Here is a 20,129-nt window from a genome sequence, read left to right as displayed (position 1 = left end):
ACGGCACAACACACCTATCCCACGAACATAACTGCCTCAGTTACGCTGTTCCCTAGCCGATCCCACCTGTCACGGAGATGCAATCCCCCCAATCAACCACATTCATATTTCCAGCAGTGAACCAGAACAAGGATCCCTTGCGAAAACCCGGAACATGGCGACCACGGCTGTGATTGCTTAACGCCCCCACCTGACTGCATTCAAACCAAAAGCGAAGGCGCGACGCAAATACATACAATGCAAAGATGTGAATAGATGCACATTTTTCGCCGGATAAGCAGCGCCTCGCCTCGAGTGTGGCAAAACGTGGCAATGCCCCGTACTCTCTAGACACGGCTGCTTGTGGGAGTATAGCACTTTGTCGATGGAAGTGCTTAAAACCAGGATATTTAATTCCACCACTAGTCCGTATGGTCCACACAGTACTCATTCGAAATTCAGAATGTAAATCGTCCAATCGTATGGCCGAACGCACTCTGCAAGTTGCATCAATTAACGGAAGTTCAACTTTTGTCCCGCCCCTTCAATGCAAGCCTTCCCAGAATCCCTTGCCCCAGGCGAGAACGCCACCAATGCAAAGTGAACGGGAGACGAGGGCCACACTCGAGGCCACACGTTTGCTGTGGCCGAGCCGTTACACTTGCCGCGATCATCCGCCTGTATGCGAGCATACCCAGAGTCCCTTGCCAAACGCGAACACGCGTACAGCACGCATCAAATACAAAGTAAATGGGAGCTGTTTTCCACATTCAAGGCTATGCATTTGGTGGGGCCGAGCCATGAATAGCACAGCGCGAATGATTGCGACATATTGCAAATTCAATTAAATATTTTGACTTTCGCTTCGCTTTGAAGCAGATGGCTTGAATGGCGCGACCCAAACAACCTGGTTCACAGGGATTTTGCGTGATTCTTCTTGCACAAACAAGGCAGATTTTCATGTTTTATCTTTGGCGCAAATTTCGCTTGATGCTGAATCACTCGCAAGAAAGGTTTTCGGTTCGATCAAGCAACCTCGCCCGAGTAACGCGAGCAGAATATTTGATTCGCTTTTGGTTTGAACTCACCCTAAGGGGTCGGTCATCACCGAAGGCCCCATCACCCAGCACATAGTCCCTCAAGTGTTCAGGGAGGGCCGGCACTGACAGGGCCGACAGAGCCGCTCAAGAAAGGCAACGGCAGGTGGACCTACAATGGGTTCTACAGCCGTTACCGGCTGCAGATGAGACGGAAGGAATGTCCTAGATAAGAGGCTGACCTGTGGGACTGTTCTAGAACGGTTCTAGAACATCCCCATCCTGAGGATCACCAAGGGGTACGAGGCCCGCTGGTACCCTGGCCAAGTTCATGCAGCCACCACTATCCAGAAGAACCAGAGGATGTGTGTGGCTCGCCAGCTCTTCAGAGACAGGCAGGCGGCGGCCCTGGCCGTGCAGACCATCCTCAGGGCCTACATGGCCAGGCAGAAGTACCAAGCACTGCTGCGTGAGAGCAAGGCTGGGGTGATCCAGAAGCACGTGCGCGCCTTGCTAGCACGACGAGCAGCACAAAGACAACCACATCACGACGGAGAGGCCAGTGGTTCTAGAGACCACCCTTGCGAACGCACACCGAGCTGTGCAGCCTATAGGAGGAATCCAACCGGGAGAGCTAGAGAGGCTAAAGAAGGAGCTGGCCACTACCCAGAACGAGTAGAAGGGCATCCAGGACTGGGCCCAGAAGTACCGGGACGAGATGGAGAAGAGGGTATCCGGGTTGAAGTCGCAGAATGGATTGCTGGAGGCGGAGGAGGATGACCTTAACAGAATGATTCAGGAACAGAGTCAACAGATGATAGAGGTAATTACAAAGGTGAAGGTGACAAAGGTGTGAGCGATCGTGGAGGAGTCTGAGCTAAACGAGGAGCGTTCTTGCTACAAGAACGTCCTAACGAGCACCTCCGCCTGGAGGTGAAATAGGACGACCACAAAGAGAAGGTTGCTCTTTTCTCCTTCAACCTGCTGGTGGAGTTGCTGGGAGAAGGCCAGCAGTCAATCAGGCCGGGCGCGGGCACAAGCACCTCAGCTACACGCTCATCAAGGGGCCAGCCCTCCAGCAGGGAGCACAAGAAGGCCGTGGGTCGTCAATTCCAGAACTCTGCAGATGCTGATGGACGCCACTACCCCCCCCCACTAGAGCCGTTGAATCCAACCCAATGAGTTCAAGTTGATGATTTTGTTTGACGCCAGGCGGACCTTGCAGCAGCTCCGACCCTGCAGAGTCCTGGAGGCCATCCTCATCCCCGCAGAAGGCTTTCCATCCAGGCAAAACAGACCCAAAAAGGAGCTGTAAGTCCCAACTGTGAGATAGTCCAAACCATCCCAGGATCCCTTTGCGGCAGCCTGAACCACGGCAACCATCGCTGTGATCGCCACAATATTGTAGCAGCCCTGCTTTTATTTGCACAAGCACCACACAGGTGGTTTAGTGGAACTAGATGACGGTAGACTGGTTACCCCCAGCCCATTCTGTCGGCGATTTGAATTCGCCCTGCAGAAGGGTTTGGAGAAGAGCAATACATTTCTTTCTGCTTCAGACACGTTTTTGCGGGAGCTAATCACCAAGCTGGCTTTTCCCCCTTACGCGCTATTGGCTGGTTTAACACAATGACGACAGGGAAACGAGGGCAAGCAGACAGTTGCGTACAAGGTCGTTTGAACTAGGCCAGTGGATCACACTCTCAAAATGAGAGCAGCCTTGCAATCTACGATTGAGCTTTGTCTGGCAATAGCCAAGCTAAAACGAAGGCAGAACATGTGCTCTTCTATTTACCTAACAACAAATTCCCGCGCTCTCTCCCCTACCTGTATCTCACCACCCCAAGGCCCGCCCCCTCCCTCTGATCACCCAATCACAACAGAAACACTGAACCAATACGTCTCAAGATGTTCAACTTAGAACTATATGATTCCATTACCCTCAATTCAAGTAAGGAAAGTGTGTTTTGGCCACACTCACAATTGCATATAAGGTAGGATTACATAATTGATTAGTTAAACACAGAGACGGGCAGTAATTTACTAAATCCACTCTAGAAATGCAAATAATTGTTTTAGTTTTATTCACCAACTTCATTCTACATTATGGCATATACACACTATCCACCGTTTATATATTGATGTAATGCAGTTATTCGTTCTTAAGTCAACCAAACTCGATAAGTATTTAGGCGATATGTAATTCAAGCATTTCCATGACTCCATACAAGTGTTACATGTATGAAGTTGCGTATTAGTCCCCTCTGACTAATAAACGAGTAGTATGAAATGCACTTTATTCAAATGTTTACTATTATGTTTAATCTATACAGAATTACAGGTGGTACTGTGCATAGGAATGGTTTGAATATGAGCATAAATCCAGTATATGACGACATTCCATGTTTCTCTGTACACTGACATTGTATTTATTTGTGTCATAGGGCATTTATGTTTGTGATAGATGTAATTATACGGCAGACACCTGAAGTGCAGTATGTTAAATAAATAATACGATTTGATCCAGACTCTCGTTCACTTTGATGCTGCTGTAACCGTTCACCAAATTGGCCGACAATTAACATTGACGCTATTCGAAATAAAACGTCCTTGTTTCCCGTCAATATGAGATCAACGGATAATGTCGGTGGACATTGCGATTACTCAAGCTGTATCTTGTATTTTCAAAAAAATAAAGTATTTAATTGATATAAATATATTATATTATCCTACGTTTTATATTGATACACAGTAAGATAGCAACACAATAACCCTACTTGTATAATAAAACAAACATTGAATTAGACAATTTTGATGGTATAAAGGCCAATCAATAACCGGTAGGTTTTATTACATAAATTGACCGCCGCAGAGGGCCCCGTTAACGCCCACAGATGACAATGAACCAATAGCAATGGACCAACGAAAGACAACAGGAAGTACATGTCATTAGCATTATTCTGTCAAAGGCGAAGCCGCTGATATGAAAAACCCACTCTGAAAACTTGAATCAATTCAATCAATACTTGGTGTAATTTGCTTAAATGCTATAAAACCGTCTTACTAACTTTGTTTCTGGTAAGACACTGGAAAAGCGATAATCGGAAGTACATTTGACTCCAAAGGCTAGCAGATGCTAGCCACCGCCAGTGGACAGTAGAAGCTAACAGCCAAGGAAGCCACTAATGCATTGTCCTGCAGTGTGAAGATCATCTTCCTCCAGAGCAACAAACGCAGGAAAACCAACATGATACACACCACTACCAGGTAACTAGCAATTTGTCATAATATACTGTAGAAAACTAGGTTTCCGTGTCATTTACCCGTAGTACATTGTGTTGTATCCTAGAGCTCCTTAGCTCGTTCATCGAGCTCCAGAGACCTGGTATTAAATCACTATATAAATAGTTTCTTCAGGCCTATCTGACGGCCGAACAGATGAGTCTCATCATTGGAAAGGCTTTATTAATGCTATATTGGATAAACTTGAACAAATATATCACTATCAAACTTGATTACTAGAAGTTGTCTGGATAAGTAGTTCTTGACATGTGGATCTGTTGGAACTGAAATCGCAGTGCAATAGGGAGACAGACTCAGAGATACACTACTGAGTGCATTTGAAACCTTCATTGTTAAATGGATCATGTGGACTATGACAATTAGTTGTTATCCGCTTCGTTTTTAGGGTAATGCGCAGCTGGGGCGACCGTCACGTTGCTATCACATGACTGCGGTCAAGCTTTTAACCGATTACGACCGAAAGAAGAAACAATAAATTGCTGTGTGAAACTGCTGCTCTTCAGTTTTGGGTCGAGCAATAAGTGACTCGCGCTCATAATGACGATGTTGCAATGCGGAATTGAACCATATATGACTTCAGAGTCTAGAAGAACATAGACATGCTCTAAAAGTTAGCAGTTTTGTCTACTGAAATGAAGCCAACACAAAGTTAGATTGCGTGTTTTAGAATTGTGTATCATAAATAAACCAATCCAAAAGGTTTTTTCTTTTGTATTTTTTCTGTATTTTTTTCTCTAAACTCTTGATTTCAAAGAAAGCTAAAAATGGAGCACTGAAACAAACTCTTACCCCTCCCTAGTAACCATAAAGTTATTGTCAGCTGTGTAACATTCAAAACCACGTCATCAGATTCCTCCTTTTCAAAAGATTGCATAACTTTAAAACCTCCGTTGTTCTTCCCACCATTAGGCCACCTAAACCATTTATTGAAACCTAAGTCTGCATCTGGTGGTTCAATGGAGTGTTTCCATCTGCATTGCTTAAAGGGATGCACAGATCTATCTGTACATTGGATTGGACATTACCTGTCTTACCCAAATTCAGATGAGTTGTTTAATTTTCAAATTCATCATTGTGCGTCCAGAGGGTGATTTTCCTGGATTTGCTTTCCGTTAGCCTTTTCCATTGACATGCAGAGTTAAAGTAGCCAAGCTTCTGTTCATGTAAAGGGGAAACACCTTTAATCACTTTCCAAAGAACTAATGTGTTCCTTTAGAAATAGTTCCTTATTAAAAACAAGTTTGAGACACATCATGTTATAGTGTCTACAAGCAGACTGATTATAGTACAAATATTTTAGCTGCTCTGTTTATTAGGTTACCTGTGATGCACCGCTGACGGGTTCTCTCTCTCTCTCTCTCTCTCTCTCTCTCTCTCTCTCTCTCTCTGTCTGTGTCTGTGTCTATCTATCTATCTATGCCGTATTATCTGAGTGTTAATAGACAAACTGCAGTATTGTTGTGTTGTAACTGGCTCTCTTTTTGGCAAACACTGAAGGGAAAGCAAATTCTAACCCATTGAACTCCCCTTCTGGTCACAAAATGACCCCCATGTTCCTCTGGTCTCTCCTGCTCAGTGCTGTCATCGCTAAGAAGACCAGCGGGGCCACGCTCTGAGAGCCCGGAGCCATGAACTCTGTGTCCCCCAGCGCGGTGCAGTATGTGGGGGGAGCATTGCAGGAGGAGCTGCTGGAGGGCCAGAGGACCGGCAGCCCTGCCCGCAGGCTGCCCGGGGGCCCGGAGGCCGCGACGGAGCCCGACGAAGTGGACAAACTCAAGGCCAAGCTAATGTCTGCGTGGAACAACGTCAAATATGGTTGGTGATGGGGCACCCTGTGGGATCTATGTTGTTGGTGTTGTTCTTGTAGTGGGTGGAGCTAATGGTCATGGGCATCAACCTCATCATGCACCTGCCCCATTGAAGTCCACGATGCCTGTGTGTTTAGGGTTCAGGGTTTTTGAGTATTTGTGTCTGTGTTCCAGTGAAAATCCCTAGGTTTTGTGCTGACGGTAGACTATTTGTGCTACTTTCTGTATGATATCGGTATTTCGTAGTTAGGCTTAGTCATTATAGGGACCTAAAGTCAATAATTACAGATTTTGTTGTCAGTTTAGTCATTATATGCACATTGTATTGTATGAATATACATTTTAAAACATGCTTTTTATTTCCGTAAAATGCTCAATTTGGTGGTCATGGCCCAGTTGGGGTAAATCTGATGCCGCCCAAGTATAGATTCCTGTCTGGTCTTCTTTGAGAAATTCCCTGATCCACTGCTTCCCCTCTCTCAGGATGGTCCGTCAAGTCCAAGACGTTCTTCAACAAGACCTCCCCCATCACGGTGCTGGGCCAGTCCTACCTGCTCAACAGTGAGGGTAAGCTCTCAACCCAGGTGCACCAATGCGTTGAAGTCCGGTAAAAAAAAGGGTAATTCTGTAGTGTTCTCTGAAAGGGGAAATGTATGGTAGAGAAGGGCTAATATTAAGCTGCTGTTTTTGGCCGTTGTCATGGCGAGTAGTGTTGCAACGGTTTGAAATGTTCCCGCTGTATGTTCTTCTGAAAACACATGCACCTAGAAAGATTTTTCTAGGTGCATATTGTTGTCTGTCTGCATTGAAGCCACCGGAGACATCTGCATCTACATTTTTGCTAACTGAGCATCTTTTAATTGTCATATCTGAACGGTTAAATTTATTCAACCAATGCCTTGAATAATAACAAAGAAAGCGTATACAATCGCATATGATTGATTTCGGGTCCACTCCGGGTCGGAATGGTTTACAGTAGAGCTTCAACATAGCCTAAAAGTTAAAAAAGATCTCTCATAGTATTTCTTATATTATTAGTTATTCTCATACGCTCTTACAATTAGCTTTTCCTGCAGGATTCCTGTGTTGAACTTTATTTTTGACATGAATAAATGCACCGCACTATAATTATTATAATATTAATAATTATCTCAGGAGACAATAAGCTTTCCCTCAATCAGTGCCCCTTAATATCGCTCTCTGTTCCTCAGACGAGGTGGAGCGTTTCCACGGAGCGTTCGTCTCCAGGCTGTGGCTGACCTACAGGAGAGAGTTCCCCCAGCTGGAGGGGTCCAGTCTCACCACTGACTGTGGCTGGGGCTGCATGCTGCGCAGCGGGCAGATGCTTCTGGCCCAGGGCCTGCTGGTGCACCTCATGCCCAGAGGTGGGTCCGTCTCTCTCTGTCTCTGTCTCTGTCTCTGTCTCTGTCTCTGTCTCTGTCTCTGTCTCTCTCTCTCTCTCTCTCTGTCTCTGTCTCTGTCTCTCTCTCTCTCTCTGTCTGTGTGTTACTGTCTCCTTTTCCAGCTCTAAAGCCGTAAATGCTCTAAGATAATTAGGGTAGATTGTTACGCTACTCTGCACACATCCTCTTGTATTTTATGTTTGGGGTGAGGGGTTAAAGATTCAATTATGTAGCCTCGCGGTTGAAAGGATTGACGAGAGGCTCTGATATTTACGCCGAACCGAAACCTGTAGTTTGGGTTTGTTAACGCGCGGGGAACTAGCCAGCTTATCCATGGCTGTCATCTGTGGGAACGGGTCGTTGAATATATGATGGCCAGTAAACTGTGGGTTGGATGTGGAAGTTTTTAATTTTGTCACAACCAATGCTGAAGTAGTAGCAGTCATTGCTTGCATTAAAATGTAAGTGTTCCCAGCTCTCCTTGACAATGCAGATAATAAGTAAACACAATAAAATAAATAAGTGATAAAATAATAATATAGATTGTACAGTTACTGAAAATATAACTATTTACGTAGTAATGCAGTATGCAGTATTTTATGTGTATGGGGGGGGGGGGGGGGCAGAGTTCAATAGTCTTGTGGTTTGGGGGAATGAGCTGTCCTTGAACCTGTTGGTTTGTGTGCGGACGTGCCCTGTACCGTCTGCCAGACAGTAACTCTGTGGACAGTTTATGGCAAGGGTGGCTGCGGCTCCTGTGAGTGTAGACTGGGCTTTTCTCCTACATCTCTGAGTGGAGAGGTCCTGCATGGCTGGCAGCCCAGTCCTGGTGATGTGCTATGCAGTTCTCACCACCCCCCTGGAGGGACACTCTCGATGGTGCATCGATAGTAGTTGCTGAGTATCCTGGAGCCAATGCTGAACCTCTTCAGCCTGCTGAGGACTAAGAGCAGTTGTCTCTCTGTCTTGACGATGCTCCCAGTGTTAAGGGACCAGGACGCGTCCTCGCTTAATGCCGACGCCAAAGAACTTGAAGCTGCTGCCCGCTCCACTGCAGCCCCGTTGATGTAAATGGGGGCATGCACTCCCCCCTGCAAATTCCTGTAGTCCACACTGAGCTCCTTTTTTGTTTTGCTGACGCAGAGATGAAAGTTGTTGTCCTGGCAACATGATGACGGGGCACTGACCTCATCTCTATAGGCTGTCTCCTCGTTACCTGAGATCAGAACCTGATCACTGTCATGCCGTCAGCATACTTTAGGATGGTATTGTAGCTGAAAGTGGTGAACCGGGAGTACAGGAGGGGGCTGAGCACGCACCCCTGGGGAGCTCCAGTACTAAGAGTCAATGTGGAGATAGGTGTCGGTGCCAATCCGCACAGCCTTGGGCCTGCCCGTCAGGAAGTACCCGATCCCACTGCAATGGGCTGTGTTGAGCTTGCACGGCACGATGGGTGAATGCTGAACTGTAATTAATGAACAGTGTTCTCACGTGTTCCTATGGCCCGGGTGGGAGAGGGCAGTGTGGAGGGTGAGGGCGTTGTCTGTAGACCTGTTTTGGCTATAGGCAAACTGTAGTGGGTCCAGGGTGTCGGGCAGTGAGGAGGTGATGGAAGCACTTCATGATGAGAGATGTGGGGGCTACGGGGCGATAGTCATTTAAACGGAGGGCTTTTGTTTTCTTGGGGACAAGAGAACAGTGCCTCTTTTTGATACCTGCCGGGGCTGTAGACGGGAGCAGGGATGTAGACTACTTCTAGTGTGTTCGCGGCTGACCTCTCGGCCTCTTTCTTACTCGCCTCAAACTCTCTTTCCCTTTCTTTCTCTTCTCTCTCCTTCTCGGTCACTCCTTCTTCCAACCCAGGGTGTTTGTAGTCGGATGTTGTCTGTAAATAATTTGTTTTCCCCTTTTTAATAAGTGACAATGCGTTAAAGGAAAAACCTAACTCTTCACCAAAAGACACAACTTTTAATTTACACATTTACAGTTGCATCCTGCCAGAACCGCATATGACATGAGGTAAACCGAAGGGTGGGTGTGTGTGTGTGTGTGTGTGTGTGTGTGTGTGTGTGTGTGTGTGTGTGTGTGTGTGTGTGTGTGTGTGTGTGTGTGTGTGTGTGTGTGTGTGTGTGTCTCTGTGTGTCTGTGTGTCTGTCAGACTGGGTGTGGCTCGACGCCCAGCAGCTAGAGGACGTGGACTTCGAAGTGTTCCGGCCGCGCTCCCCCGTCCGCGCGGGGGGCGTGCCTATCCCCAGCTTCGGCTCCCCCCGGGGGTCCGGCGCCCCCCCGAAGTCTCTGACTGGCCAGCAGGTGGCCGCCGGCGGTGTCCAGAGGAAGAGGCCGGGCTCTGCCAGGGACAGGCAGGCGGAGCTGCACCACCGCCAGCTGCTGTCCTGGTTCGGGGACCACCCCCCCGCGCCGTTCGGGGTGCACCTGCTGGTGGAGCTGGGCAAGAGCTCCGGGAAGCGGGCCGGGGACTGGTACGGCCCGTCTGTGGTCGCCCACATCCTGCGGTATGTGTGTGTGTGTGTGTGTGTGTGTGTGTGTGTGTGTCACACTTCACTTCACCACAGGTAGTGTTGTTGAAAGGACAACCCACCAACTCTAACAAGGAAACGTATCAGGAAACATAGTTTAAGAATTTTATTTAGAACTTTAACGAACTATATAAAAGCTGGCAAACTGTTTTTATAGTCTCGCTGCTGTGATTCCTCCCATGAGCTCTAAGACAGGTTTGTTATCAAATGTGACCATAGATCACCGACCAACTTATCAACTTCCTCAAACTGTTTTTATAGTCTCGCTGCTATGATTCCAGCCATGAGCTCTGACAGGTTTGTTCTCAAATGTGACCATAGATCACCAACCAACTTATCATCGTCCTCAAACTTTGTATCAGACCCTCTCATGCAATGGTCATTCACACATCTCGTTGTTAAAGCCCTGAAGACGACAGTACAGACTCTTCACACCAGGGGCGTAATCTGTCCCTGAACAAAACCGTATAGATGCTTTGTATGCTTTGTCTATCTGAACAAACCCTGATTCTCCCCTGGTGATATGGCCTTGTGTCACCTGGGGCAACATGCCTGAACACTAGTACATACTGGTGGAACAGAACATGGGATGTCCTTCCTAAGAAGCAAGAGTCTCTTCAGAAGACTCTCACCTCTCCCACGGTCGTCACAGCTAACCATTGATGGCAACTCTGATGCAATCTCTGTTAATCTTTTCAATGGGTTTCTTCCACGGTTCATTCATGCATCCCTTTTATGTTCTTTGTCTCAGGAAAGCGGTGTGTAAAACCACCGAGGTCAACAACCTGGCCGTCTATGTGGCCCAGGATTGTACAGGTACACAACTTTTCACGTATTTACACTACGTTGAATATGTTCACCTTGCATAAAAAACCCCTCACTTCATACTCGTTTCCTTCCTGGCATTTATAAAGCAATAGCTATTGAATGCCCCTCCTTTGTATGCTAGTTCACAATGGACGGGGAATAACCTTGCCTTGCAAATATCCAATTGTGCGTTCGAACGGGAATGAGACATTAATCCTTGTGGTGGCTAGCAAAGTGCCCGATGTATTCAGTTCTTATCCGGTTTTCCAACTGTTTATGTCGCCAGTGTACAAGGAGGACGTGTTGCAACTGTGTGAGCCTTCGCCTTCGAGGGACAAGGGCCCCCAGATCTCCTCCAACGGCCCCCAGATCTCCTCCAACGGCCCCCAGATCTCCACCATCTGCCCCGACACCACCTGGAAGTCGGTCATCATACTGGTTCCTGTTCGCCTGGGTGGAGAGGCCCTAAACCCAGCTTACATTGAGTGTGTCAAGGTGTTTAATCGTTCTCTCCTATCTGTCAATTGACACACATGCAGGCACAAACGCACAGGCTGCCAGACGCATGACATTTGGTGACCTGTGCTGATGAAATCTCATCACGAATCCTGCAGTGGCACTGCCGGATTATCTTTTAGTCTTCTTTTGCAGCTTTGGCTTGAAGACGAGTAGCTCAAATGAAAACAAGTTAGTTAATGACATCCTCAATGCAGACCACCAGACAAGGCAACCTTCGAGTTGTACCATGTTAATCCTACTATGGTGTTGTGTGATTCTCTACCTTTTTAATGAACCGTAAAGCTCACGTGTGTTTATGTTCCCAGCGCATCCTGAAGCTGGAATGTTGCATCGGAATCATCGGTGGGAAACCCAAGCACTCGCTGTACTTCGTTGGCTTTCAAGGTGAGAGTGGAACCCGAACACCAAGAAACGTCCCCTCATTATAACTTCCCGCAGGTCCCATTCACACCAAATCAGTCTTCACTCCCTTCAATCAATGAAATGTGCTTTATATAGTCCTTTTTTCTATTATTAAAGATTATCATTGAATTGGCTTGTTCAACCAACGCATTTGGAGAGGGTGTGTTTTTTGATGCATTGATCTCTGGAATCCACATTAGGACCATCACACAAGCCAGTACGAGCGTGGTAGAACCTAAATGCGCATGTTTTCTGAATGGAACTCTACGGGGTATAAGCTAAAGTTGAGACCCAACCAGGGAAAATGCGGAGAGCACGCGGAGCGAGCTGGAATTCAAACGATTAACATGGCTATAATTCCATTTCAAGGGTAAACCTCACGTGCATACCCTGAACAAAATTGTTTTCACATCAAGCGAAAAAGCACTTCAAGTGGAGTTGCGGTCACACCACACTGTCATGTTGCAGTCTATTTCCCATAACCCGTGTGTCCACACCCGAAGTGTCCTCTGCTCCCTACCCCCAAGTGGAACTCTAGGGCGATGTTGACCTTTAGATGGGTGTGAAGAAGCACTGATGATCACTTAGTGTGGCTGTGTGTGTGTGTGTGTGTGTGTGTGTGTGTGTGTGTGTGTGTGTGTGTGTGTGTGTGTGTGTGTGTGTGTGTGTGTGTGTGTGTGTGTGTGTGTGTGTGTGTGTGTGTGACAGATGACCAGCTGCTGTACCTGGACCCCCACTATTGCCAGTCCGTGGTGGATGTCACACAGGCAGACTTCTCACTGGAGGTTCGACAGACACAACTGAACTGCAGTCTCTCTCTGTCTCTTTCTAATGTCCTTATTCCACGCATGCCTTTTATAGCCCGGAATTCAAAGGGCTTCTTCTGTCTCTCTGTCCCTTTCGTTCTGTCCGTCTTGTCTTTCTGTCTCACTGACATCGTATTCAAACGCTACAGTTGAATATAGTCCACGACCCACTGCCTCTTAGAGGATAACCCGGGCCTCTCTCTCTCTCTCTTTTTCTCTAGTCCTTCCACTGCAGCTCACCCAGGAAGATGCCCTTCAGCCGCATGGACCCCAGCTGTACCATCGGCTTCTACGCAAAGAACCAGAAGGACTTTGAGTCTCTGTGTTCAGCCGTCAGCGAGGTAACCGCTTCCAGCGCCAGTCTTTATGTCACAGATATTCTAATTGTCTTCGCTGAAGAAGTTGTGTTCCAAACAGAGATCTTCTTGTGCACAGCACAGGGGTGTTTTCGAGGTTCCTCAAGGCAAAACAGTACTCTTTATGTGTATAATGTGAAAGTGCACGGAGCTATTGTGACTGAGCACTGCACTCTGTACTCTGAACCATATCTGCATGTCACGTCATCTTTCCCTACTTTGCCTTCAGAAAAGTATGAAGCCTTTTCTGAAGGCTTCATACTTTGAAAATCTTTTGATGTTGCTAAAGATCCCCCCCCCCCCCCCCCCAACTATTTAAAAATAACAACATTTAAATCCCTTCTTTTCTTTTCGGGATCAAATGGCCTATTTGAATAAGGCATTTACCTTTGCATGATTTATGGGTTGGTCAGGCATTGCCATGGGCGCCACAGTTTGACGTCAGCTGTTGCTCACCGTGCACAGAGTCCTCTTCAGGGGGTTTGTGTTGTTGGCTCAGATAGTGGAAAAGTAAAGGGAACATTGGTTGTTACTTGTTTTCCAATGTTATTACTGAATTTAAAAAACCCTTGCCCGTTAACAAGACGTACTTAGGAAGTCAGGAAAGGGGGATGCTGAAACTTGGTTGAGAGTTTAAGTAGAAAAAGCGAATACTGAGTATTGGAAAACGTAAACATAACCGGTTTGTTTTAACACCCTTCTTCATGAATCCCCATGGTGCTTCATAGGCTCTGTCCTCATCCACGGAGAAGTACCCCATCTTCACCTTCATGGAGGGCCAGGGTCAGGACTACGGACTGGAAGGCCCGAGTCCTGCCGGGCCGACCCACATCCTGCCCCCGGGGAGGCTGAGCAGCAGGAGCAGCAGCACCAGAGCCAGCACGGACGACTTCGTCTTCCTGTGAAGCCGGCTCCCACACGGATGAGCTGCTGGAAGGAAGTGGGGAGGCGGGCCCTGCCGACACTGACCAACAGGGGGAGGGAAGGAGAGCCTGTGCGGACTCTATACTCTCTTCCTCCATCGCTATGGGCTGGAGACGTCCCTTCAGCACAGAGGGTGGCAGGAGAGCATCGCTGTTTGTTTTCCTTTACAAAATAAGCTTGCAAATAGCCGGAAAAAAGAACATCAGATAAACAACTTCATGAAAGAGTGGAGCTGTGCTTCGTTTACTATACTGGACACTAAAAATGGCCTGACACATGGCAAGATATAAGATGCATCAAGTAAGCATCAACTAAGACTTAGAAAGGTTTTTTTTTCTAGCTCCAGGCAACTTATTTTGCCCACCTTTCAGCGTGTGGCACAGAAGTGTGTCATTGGGTTGCACATGGTATGAAATGGACACATCAAATACCATGGGAGAGAGTAATATAATATAGTCCTAATTTATAATTTCATCAACTCGATTAATTTATCGTGTGTGTGTACGTGTACGTGTGTGTGTTTTTCGTTTTCTCTCTTGTGTTGCGTCGTGCACCAGGCACCGACTCGTCAGTTGAATTCATAGGTGTCTCGTACCTATGGCTCTGCTATCTAACCCTCGATGCACAATTCTGCAGGCTCTCCCCACTTTGTGCTCTACTCGGGCCTGGCCTACACTATCCTTAGCAACCTCACAGAAATTAGCCTGCTCAAATCTTTCTGCTTCTCAGTCCAGCAACCCTATACGTCCTAAATTAAGATAAAGTCAATACAGGAAGATTGTAAATGTGTGTTTCTTTACCCTGAGCTCTGGTTGCTTCATTGCTTGTTGAGTTGAGTAAAGAAGGGTTGTTTGGTTTAGAGTTGCTATGTTGTGTCTTTTGATTTATTGTTATGTTGTGTTCTTTGTTAAATGGCTGGTTATTACAAGTTACTCTGTTGCTTGGATTCTTCCAATTAAATGTCGGCCACTGGAACATTTGTATTTTATTTGATCGCACACAAATCTCTCTACAGTGTTGGTTCTGTTTTAATATTTAATATTTAGCTATGAATGGAATAACGGCACAACAACCAAGTACCTTTTTTACACCTATAATCTTTCCAAGTTGTTGTTGGAGTAATGTTAAGTGTAGAAGTGAGGCACTAACATGTGGAATTGATATTGAATTGTAATGAAATGGTATCAATCCACTATAAAAACCAATCACTTGTCGTTTATTTAAAATATATATAAAATGTGTGTGGAAAAAAACCCATAGAAACATGTGATATCCTACATAACCTGCATAGATTGAACAGCTGCGCACGCATGCGCCTTTGTCGGAATCGCCGACTACACCGTTCGGGCACAGCAGCTGAAAAGGGGGCGCTCGAGCCACGGCGGTGAAACAAATCAACCGTCAAGGCAGATTACAAAGAGGGGGGAATGCACTAATTGCGAAAATTACTGCGCTTTTATCCTATAGACTTTATATCAACTCGGGGAACGCAGACTTTCACCAGGACTGCCTTCCATTTACGCTGGTAGGTCTGTCGCACAAGCACAGTCCGCCATTCCCCTTTTTGTTATATTTTGCTAGACAGCCTTTCACGGTTTATAAGAATTGTATCTGCCAATGGTATGCGATAATTCTCGCCAAGGCTCAAGTTCAGCTACAGTCGCCTTTTCTGGCTTTAGCTGTGTGTGCGAAACAAAAGATATAAGGTTTGGTGCAGCTCAGCGCTGATGTAAATACTCTGCACCTGACAGGCGCCAGACAACAATTAATATATTCTTCAGATATTGACCGTCCGCGTTATTTAGCCGGCAGGTCGCGTGAGGATAAGCGCTCTCCTGGGGATTTATCATGATGATGAATTGTTAATGATCAAGATCTCTAGTGTTTGCCAAAGCAGTAATATATCCATTATTTCAAAGGGCTGACTTGGGGATGAAACAGGATAATACCTTTATACCTTTTATGTTCCTGCAACAGAAAACCTTAAGTGATATATTGTTCCTCACTCATCATTTTTACTAATGTGGGTCAAAAGTTCTGTGTTAGTAAATTAATGTATACCTTTATTTCTCCACATCACACCTCCTCTCTTTTTCCCCACTCATCCAACTGGGAACCAGAACGCCGGGGTCTATGGCGACTCCGGACCCTGCTACGGGGGGCACCCCTCGTCCAGGTCCGTCCCCAGGTCCGGGGCCCTCCCCAGGTCCAGGGCCCTCCCCAGGGGCCATGCATGGCCCCAGCCCTGGCCCCTCCCCTGGCTCTACTCACAGTATGATGGGTCATGGCCCAACGTCCTCAGGGGCCCCTCCGTCGGGCCCCCCTGGATACAGCCTGGACACCCTGCACCCGCTGCACAAAGTAAGCAGTAGACAGGCCCTGGTGTTGGAAGGGAGCCAACCGCAGGTCCTGGTAAGACACGCCCACTCTTCCTGGAGGCGCTCTGTGATTGGCTGGCGATACGTCGCTTACTACACATAACCACCTCTAACCTAACCCTAAACCTAACCGTCTATAACTAATACCAAAATTCAAAATCGTAACCAAAAATAAAGTCTCTCTAGCCAGTGTATCTATGTCTTTATCCATCTCTATCTGGCTCCATCACCTCTTTCAGTTTCATAGCACTTAAAAGCAGTTGCTTTGCTTATTAAGTTGTATGCACATAAATTATTCTTGCATTTTTAAGTTAATAGTTATCATTGAATGCCCTTACTCTTAAGTTGCTTTGGACAAAATCATCCGCTAAATAATTGTTTATGTGATGTAACCAAATACAAAAATGAACCATTTCTAACATAATACCTAAACTTAACCATCTCTAACCTACTACCTAAACCCATCAATCTCTAACCTCCTGCAGCCAGCCAATCACAGTGTGATTCCGTGCAGTGTGGGCGGGTCTTACCATGAACATAATCACTTCATGTCTGTCAACTACCATTACATCGACCAACCACTACCAACACTTACCATCCTATAAGAAATCCATCGGGGTAAACTCCACGTTAGTGCTATTCAATTTGCTCTGTGCTCATTGGTCGAGGAGGTTAACAGAACTGTCTCCTTGTTTCTCTCAGCCAATCGAGGGAGTGCATGAGAAGAGCGGGGCTGAGGAGGGCCGGTTCACCCAGATGAAAGGCGGGTCTCTGAGGCAGGGGGGGCACAGTGGCATGGGCCCCCCACCCAGCCCGCTGGACCAGCACTCCCAAGGTAGGAGCTGCATGCCTGGTGCCTCAGGTCCCTGTGGAGGGGTGGGAGCCTACAGTCTGCTCCAGGCTCCCTCCGGCGTGCCTTAGCTCGGTCGTCTAAAAGGCACACCCGAAAAATCTCACGCACATTACCGGGACATTACTAGTTATTAGCTATTTTTTCACACGGCAGACCCAAAAAGTATAACATGTATACAGGATTTCCAGAAATCTGTATGGCTTTGGCATTATTTGTCTAATATTGTATTGAACGGGTTAATGACGTTTTATAACGTGAAACGGAAAAACATGTCGCGGCTGGGCAGGAATCATATCAAATTTGTACCAACTGTATGAGTATCTTGTGTCAGTTAGGTGTTTCAAATCGCGGAGCACACTTTGTCTTCTACCTTACATTTAGCAGACGCTTTTGTCCAAGCGCCACATGCAACCATTCATACACACATTGATATACACAATGGCTTTGTCAACCATGCAAGGCGACAATCCACTCGTAGAGTGCTGTTAGGGTTAGGGGTCTTGCTCAGGGACACCTCGACACACAGCAAGGGGGAGCCGGGGATGGAACTAGCAACCTTCAGGTAACAAGTCAAACTGCACCACCTCCTGAGCTACGGCCGCACCCTCGTCTTTGCATGCCTCAGGGCTTTGTCTTGCCCTAAGGCACACTGGCAGGAGGGAACCTACTGGGTTACACACTGTGGTGTGTAACCCAGTAGGGCCTGACGGTGAGTCGGAGGTGGGTCTAATCACCTGGTTTGCGACTGTGTCGCAGTTTTAGCTTCCCAGACATGTGACTCACTGCCTTGGGTTTTACTGAGATGGAGACACCCAGGGTGAACCTGTCTCACCTCTTTGAGGCGGCACTTTGTGAGATGTTGATCGCTCAGCTAGCGCTAGGCCTGTAAATATGCCAATAAAGGCTGTTTTAGTCTTCCTAGCGTAGCATCAAATAAGTGTATGTTTCAATCATGCTTGACTTAAATACTACTAAATGTAGAGATAAATCATCATAATTTAAATAGCGCAGTTGTCTTCTAAATAGCCGAAGCTACTTCCCTAGATAATCTTACAAGTGCAAATATGTTGAGTTTCAATTTCTCTTGAGGAGCGACTAGCCTTGTGGTTGGAGTGAAAGAAAATAGATTCATGTCCAGTGGAAACCAGCTCTGTACCTAAATTACATGAAAGACCATGTCTTGATATAATCATTGCTATGGACTAACTCATGCCAGCCATAACTCATCTGTGATCCTGTAAGACCTCAACATCAACTCTCTATCGGCTGCGTCCCCCCCAGGTTACCAGTCGCCACTAGGGGGCTCGGACCACTCCAGCCCTTCCAATGGGCCTCCTTCGGGTCCCCTCATGCCGTCTTCAGCGTCCTCCTCTTCTTTCGCCGGCCCCGGGTCTGGCCTCACCCCCTTAGACGGCTCCAGCGGAGATCCACAGAGCATGGGTCCCAACAGCAGAGCCGGACCCCCCGGCAGCGCAGGCCCTGGACCCAACACCAACCCCGGACCCGGCTTGTGCCCTGGTGCTACGGGCCTGGGACCGGGCTTAGTATCCATGGGCCCCGTTGGACCCGGGGGCCCCGCCGGCCCCACGCCGTTCAACCAGACCCAGCTGCAGCAGCTCAGGGCCCAGATCATGGCCTATAAGATGCTGGCTCGTGGGCAGCCCCTGCCGGACCACCTCCAGATGGCCGTCCAGGGGAAGAGGCCCATGCAGCAGCAGCCCATCCCCAGCCTGGCCCCTGGTAGTGGGGTAGGCCCAGGAGGGGGGCCCCCTGGACCGTGCCCGGGACTCGCAGGCTACGGCAGAGCCCACGGTGAGGGGATTCAAGTGTTTTTTCCGCCCATGAACAAAGACGGAGCTATGAAACAAGTTGTAATCGCCAGGGTGTCGGTTGTGTCCATAGGACTGATGGGACCCCACATGCCTCCACACGGACCCTTAGGGGTCCTGACCGGAATCCAGGGGTCTAACCCCAATGGTCCACCTAAGACCTGGTCTGAGGGTATGTGGAGGTGGCTTTACATTACAGTAAACTGGGTGTGAACTCAATTTATATGTTTCAGAAATAATTGTTGAGAAACAGACAAAATATCCTCTTATATAAGGAATTTATTTTCTAAATATTACATAACATGACATTCAGCCCATTGCACCACTAGTTAGGGTCAGGGTTAAGGTATAGTTGGATACATTTGTCAGTGTTCTTTGTCAGTTGACCTTGATTCCGTCGATCCAATGTTCGAGTGCAGTCGCTCCCAGGGTCTCAGCGCAGTCTCCCCTCGTCTCCATGACCCCCCCCCCCCCCCCCCCCCCCCCACACACACAGGCCCCCCGGTGAGCTCCGCCGCCCCCTGCTCCGGCCTCCCCCAGAAGCTCCTCCCTCCGCAGCCCGGGGGCCGGCCCTCCCCCGCTCCGCCCCCCGGGCCCGCCGCGGTGGCCGCCCCGCTCATGGCCCCGCAGACCCACTCCCCGGGGCACCCGGCCCAGCCCGGCCCCGTGATGCCGCACCACGCCAAGCCCAACCGCGTCACGCCCATCCAGAAGCCCTGCGGCCTGGACCCGCTGGAGATCCTGCAGGAGAGGGAGATCAGGTACCGGGCTCTGGGCGTTAGGGTCACACCCGCAGGGCGGAGCACTGGAGAGCATGGACCCGTCTCTGACAGGGCTGGAGAACCAGCGCCCATCACATGGGGATCCCTTGATGTTTAATGTTATTCTTAATGTAATTATGTTTCAACACTGTGGCAAGTTCATCAACCGTCTTGAGGAAGTACTTTTGTCACTACTCTACCTGAAGTATGCTGTCTAGTGTAAGGGCCAGGCCACCTGAGCACCTTGATCCCTCCGGGTTCAAAGTTGAATGCTCTAGTAAACATGCAAAACGTTGTTGGTTGCTTTGCATGCGGGGAACATCATTTACATTGCAAAGAACTCAGGAGTGGGGTTTACTGCAGCGCTCCGCCCTCCGTGGCGTCAGCAGAGGGGAGGCGTCCGACAGGGAGGCCCTGGTCGGGGTGA

The 20,129-nt window shown here is 47.9% G+C and overlaps 2 protein-coding genes across 4 annotated transcripts in view; both read left to right on the top strand.

Moving 5' to 3' along the window:
* Positions 1-3,937: 3,937 nt before the first annotated feature.
* atg4da (autophagy related 4D, cysteine peptidase a) lies at positions 3,938-14,856 on the top strand. The gene is made up of 11 exons (XM_030352842.1): positions 3,938-4,283; positions 5,896-6,134; positions 6,611-6,694; positions 7,339-7,512; positions 9,689-10,043; positions 10,819-10,883; positions 11,161-11,369; positions 11,699-11,777; positions 12,504-12,580; positions 12,823-12,942; positions 13,686-14,856. Exons 2-11 carry the CDS (start codon positions 5,948-5,950, stop codon positions 13,860-13,862), a joined length of 1,527 nt encoding a protein of 508 aa, XP_030208702.1. The 5' UTR covers positions 3,938-4,283; positions 5,896-5,947; the 3' UTR covers positions 13,863-14,856.
* A 216-nt stretch (positions 14,857-15,072) lies between these two features.
* Positions 15,073-20,129, top strand: part of smarca4b (SWI/SNF related BAF chromatin remodeling complex subunit ATPase 4b) — a 25,244-nt gene continuing 20,187 nt past the window's right edge. The window contains exons 1-6 of one of the 3 annotated variants that reach the window (XM_030352810.1): positions 15,073-15,406; positions 16,002-16,242; positions 16,962-17,094; positions 18,394-18,924; positions 19,015-19,113; positions 19,438-19,702. In XM_030352810.1, the coding sequence (XP_030208670.1) occupies positions 16,015-16,242; positions 16,962-17,094; positions 18,394-18,924; positions 19,015-19,113; positions 19,438-19,702 (1,256 nt within the window). In that variant the 5' untranslated portion in view covers positions 15,073-15,406; positions 16,002-16,014. Of the gene's footprint in view, positions 15,407-16,001; positions 16,243-16,961; positions 17,095-18,393; positions 18,925-19,014; positions 19,114-19,437; positions 19,703-20,129 lie in introns of those variants that run through there. The other 2 variants (XM_030352811.1, XM_030352812.1) reach the window with 2 other exon arrangements.

Source organism: Gadus morhua, chromosome 3, assembly GCF_902167405.1.
Source record: "Gadus morhua chromosome 3, gadMor3.0, whole genome shotgun sequence".
NCBI lineage: Eukaryota > Metazoa > Chordata > Actinopteri > Gadiformes > Gadidae > Gadus > Gadus morhua.
Note: the sequence above shows the minus strand (reverse complement) of the source record. Positions and strands in the feature narration are given on the sequence as shown.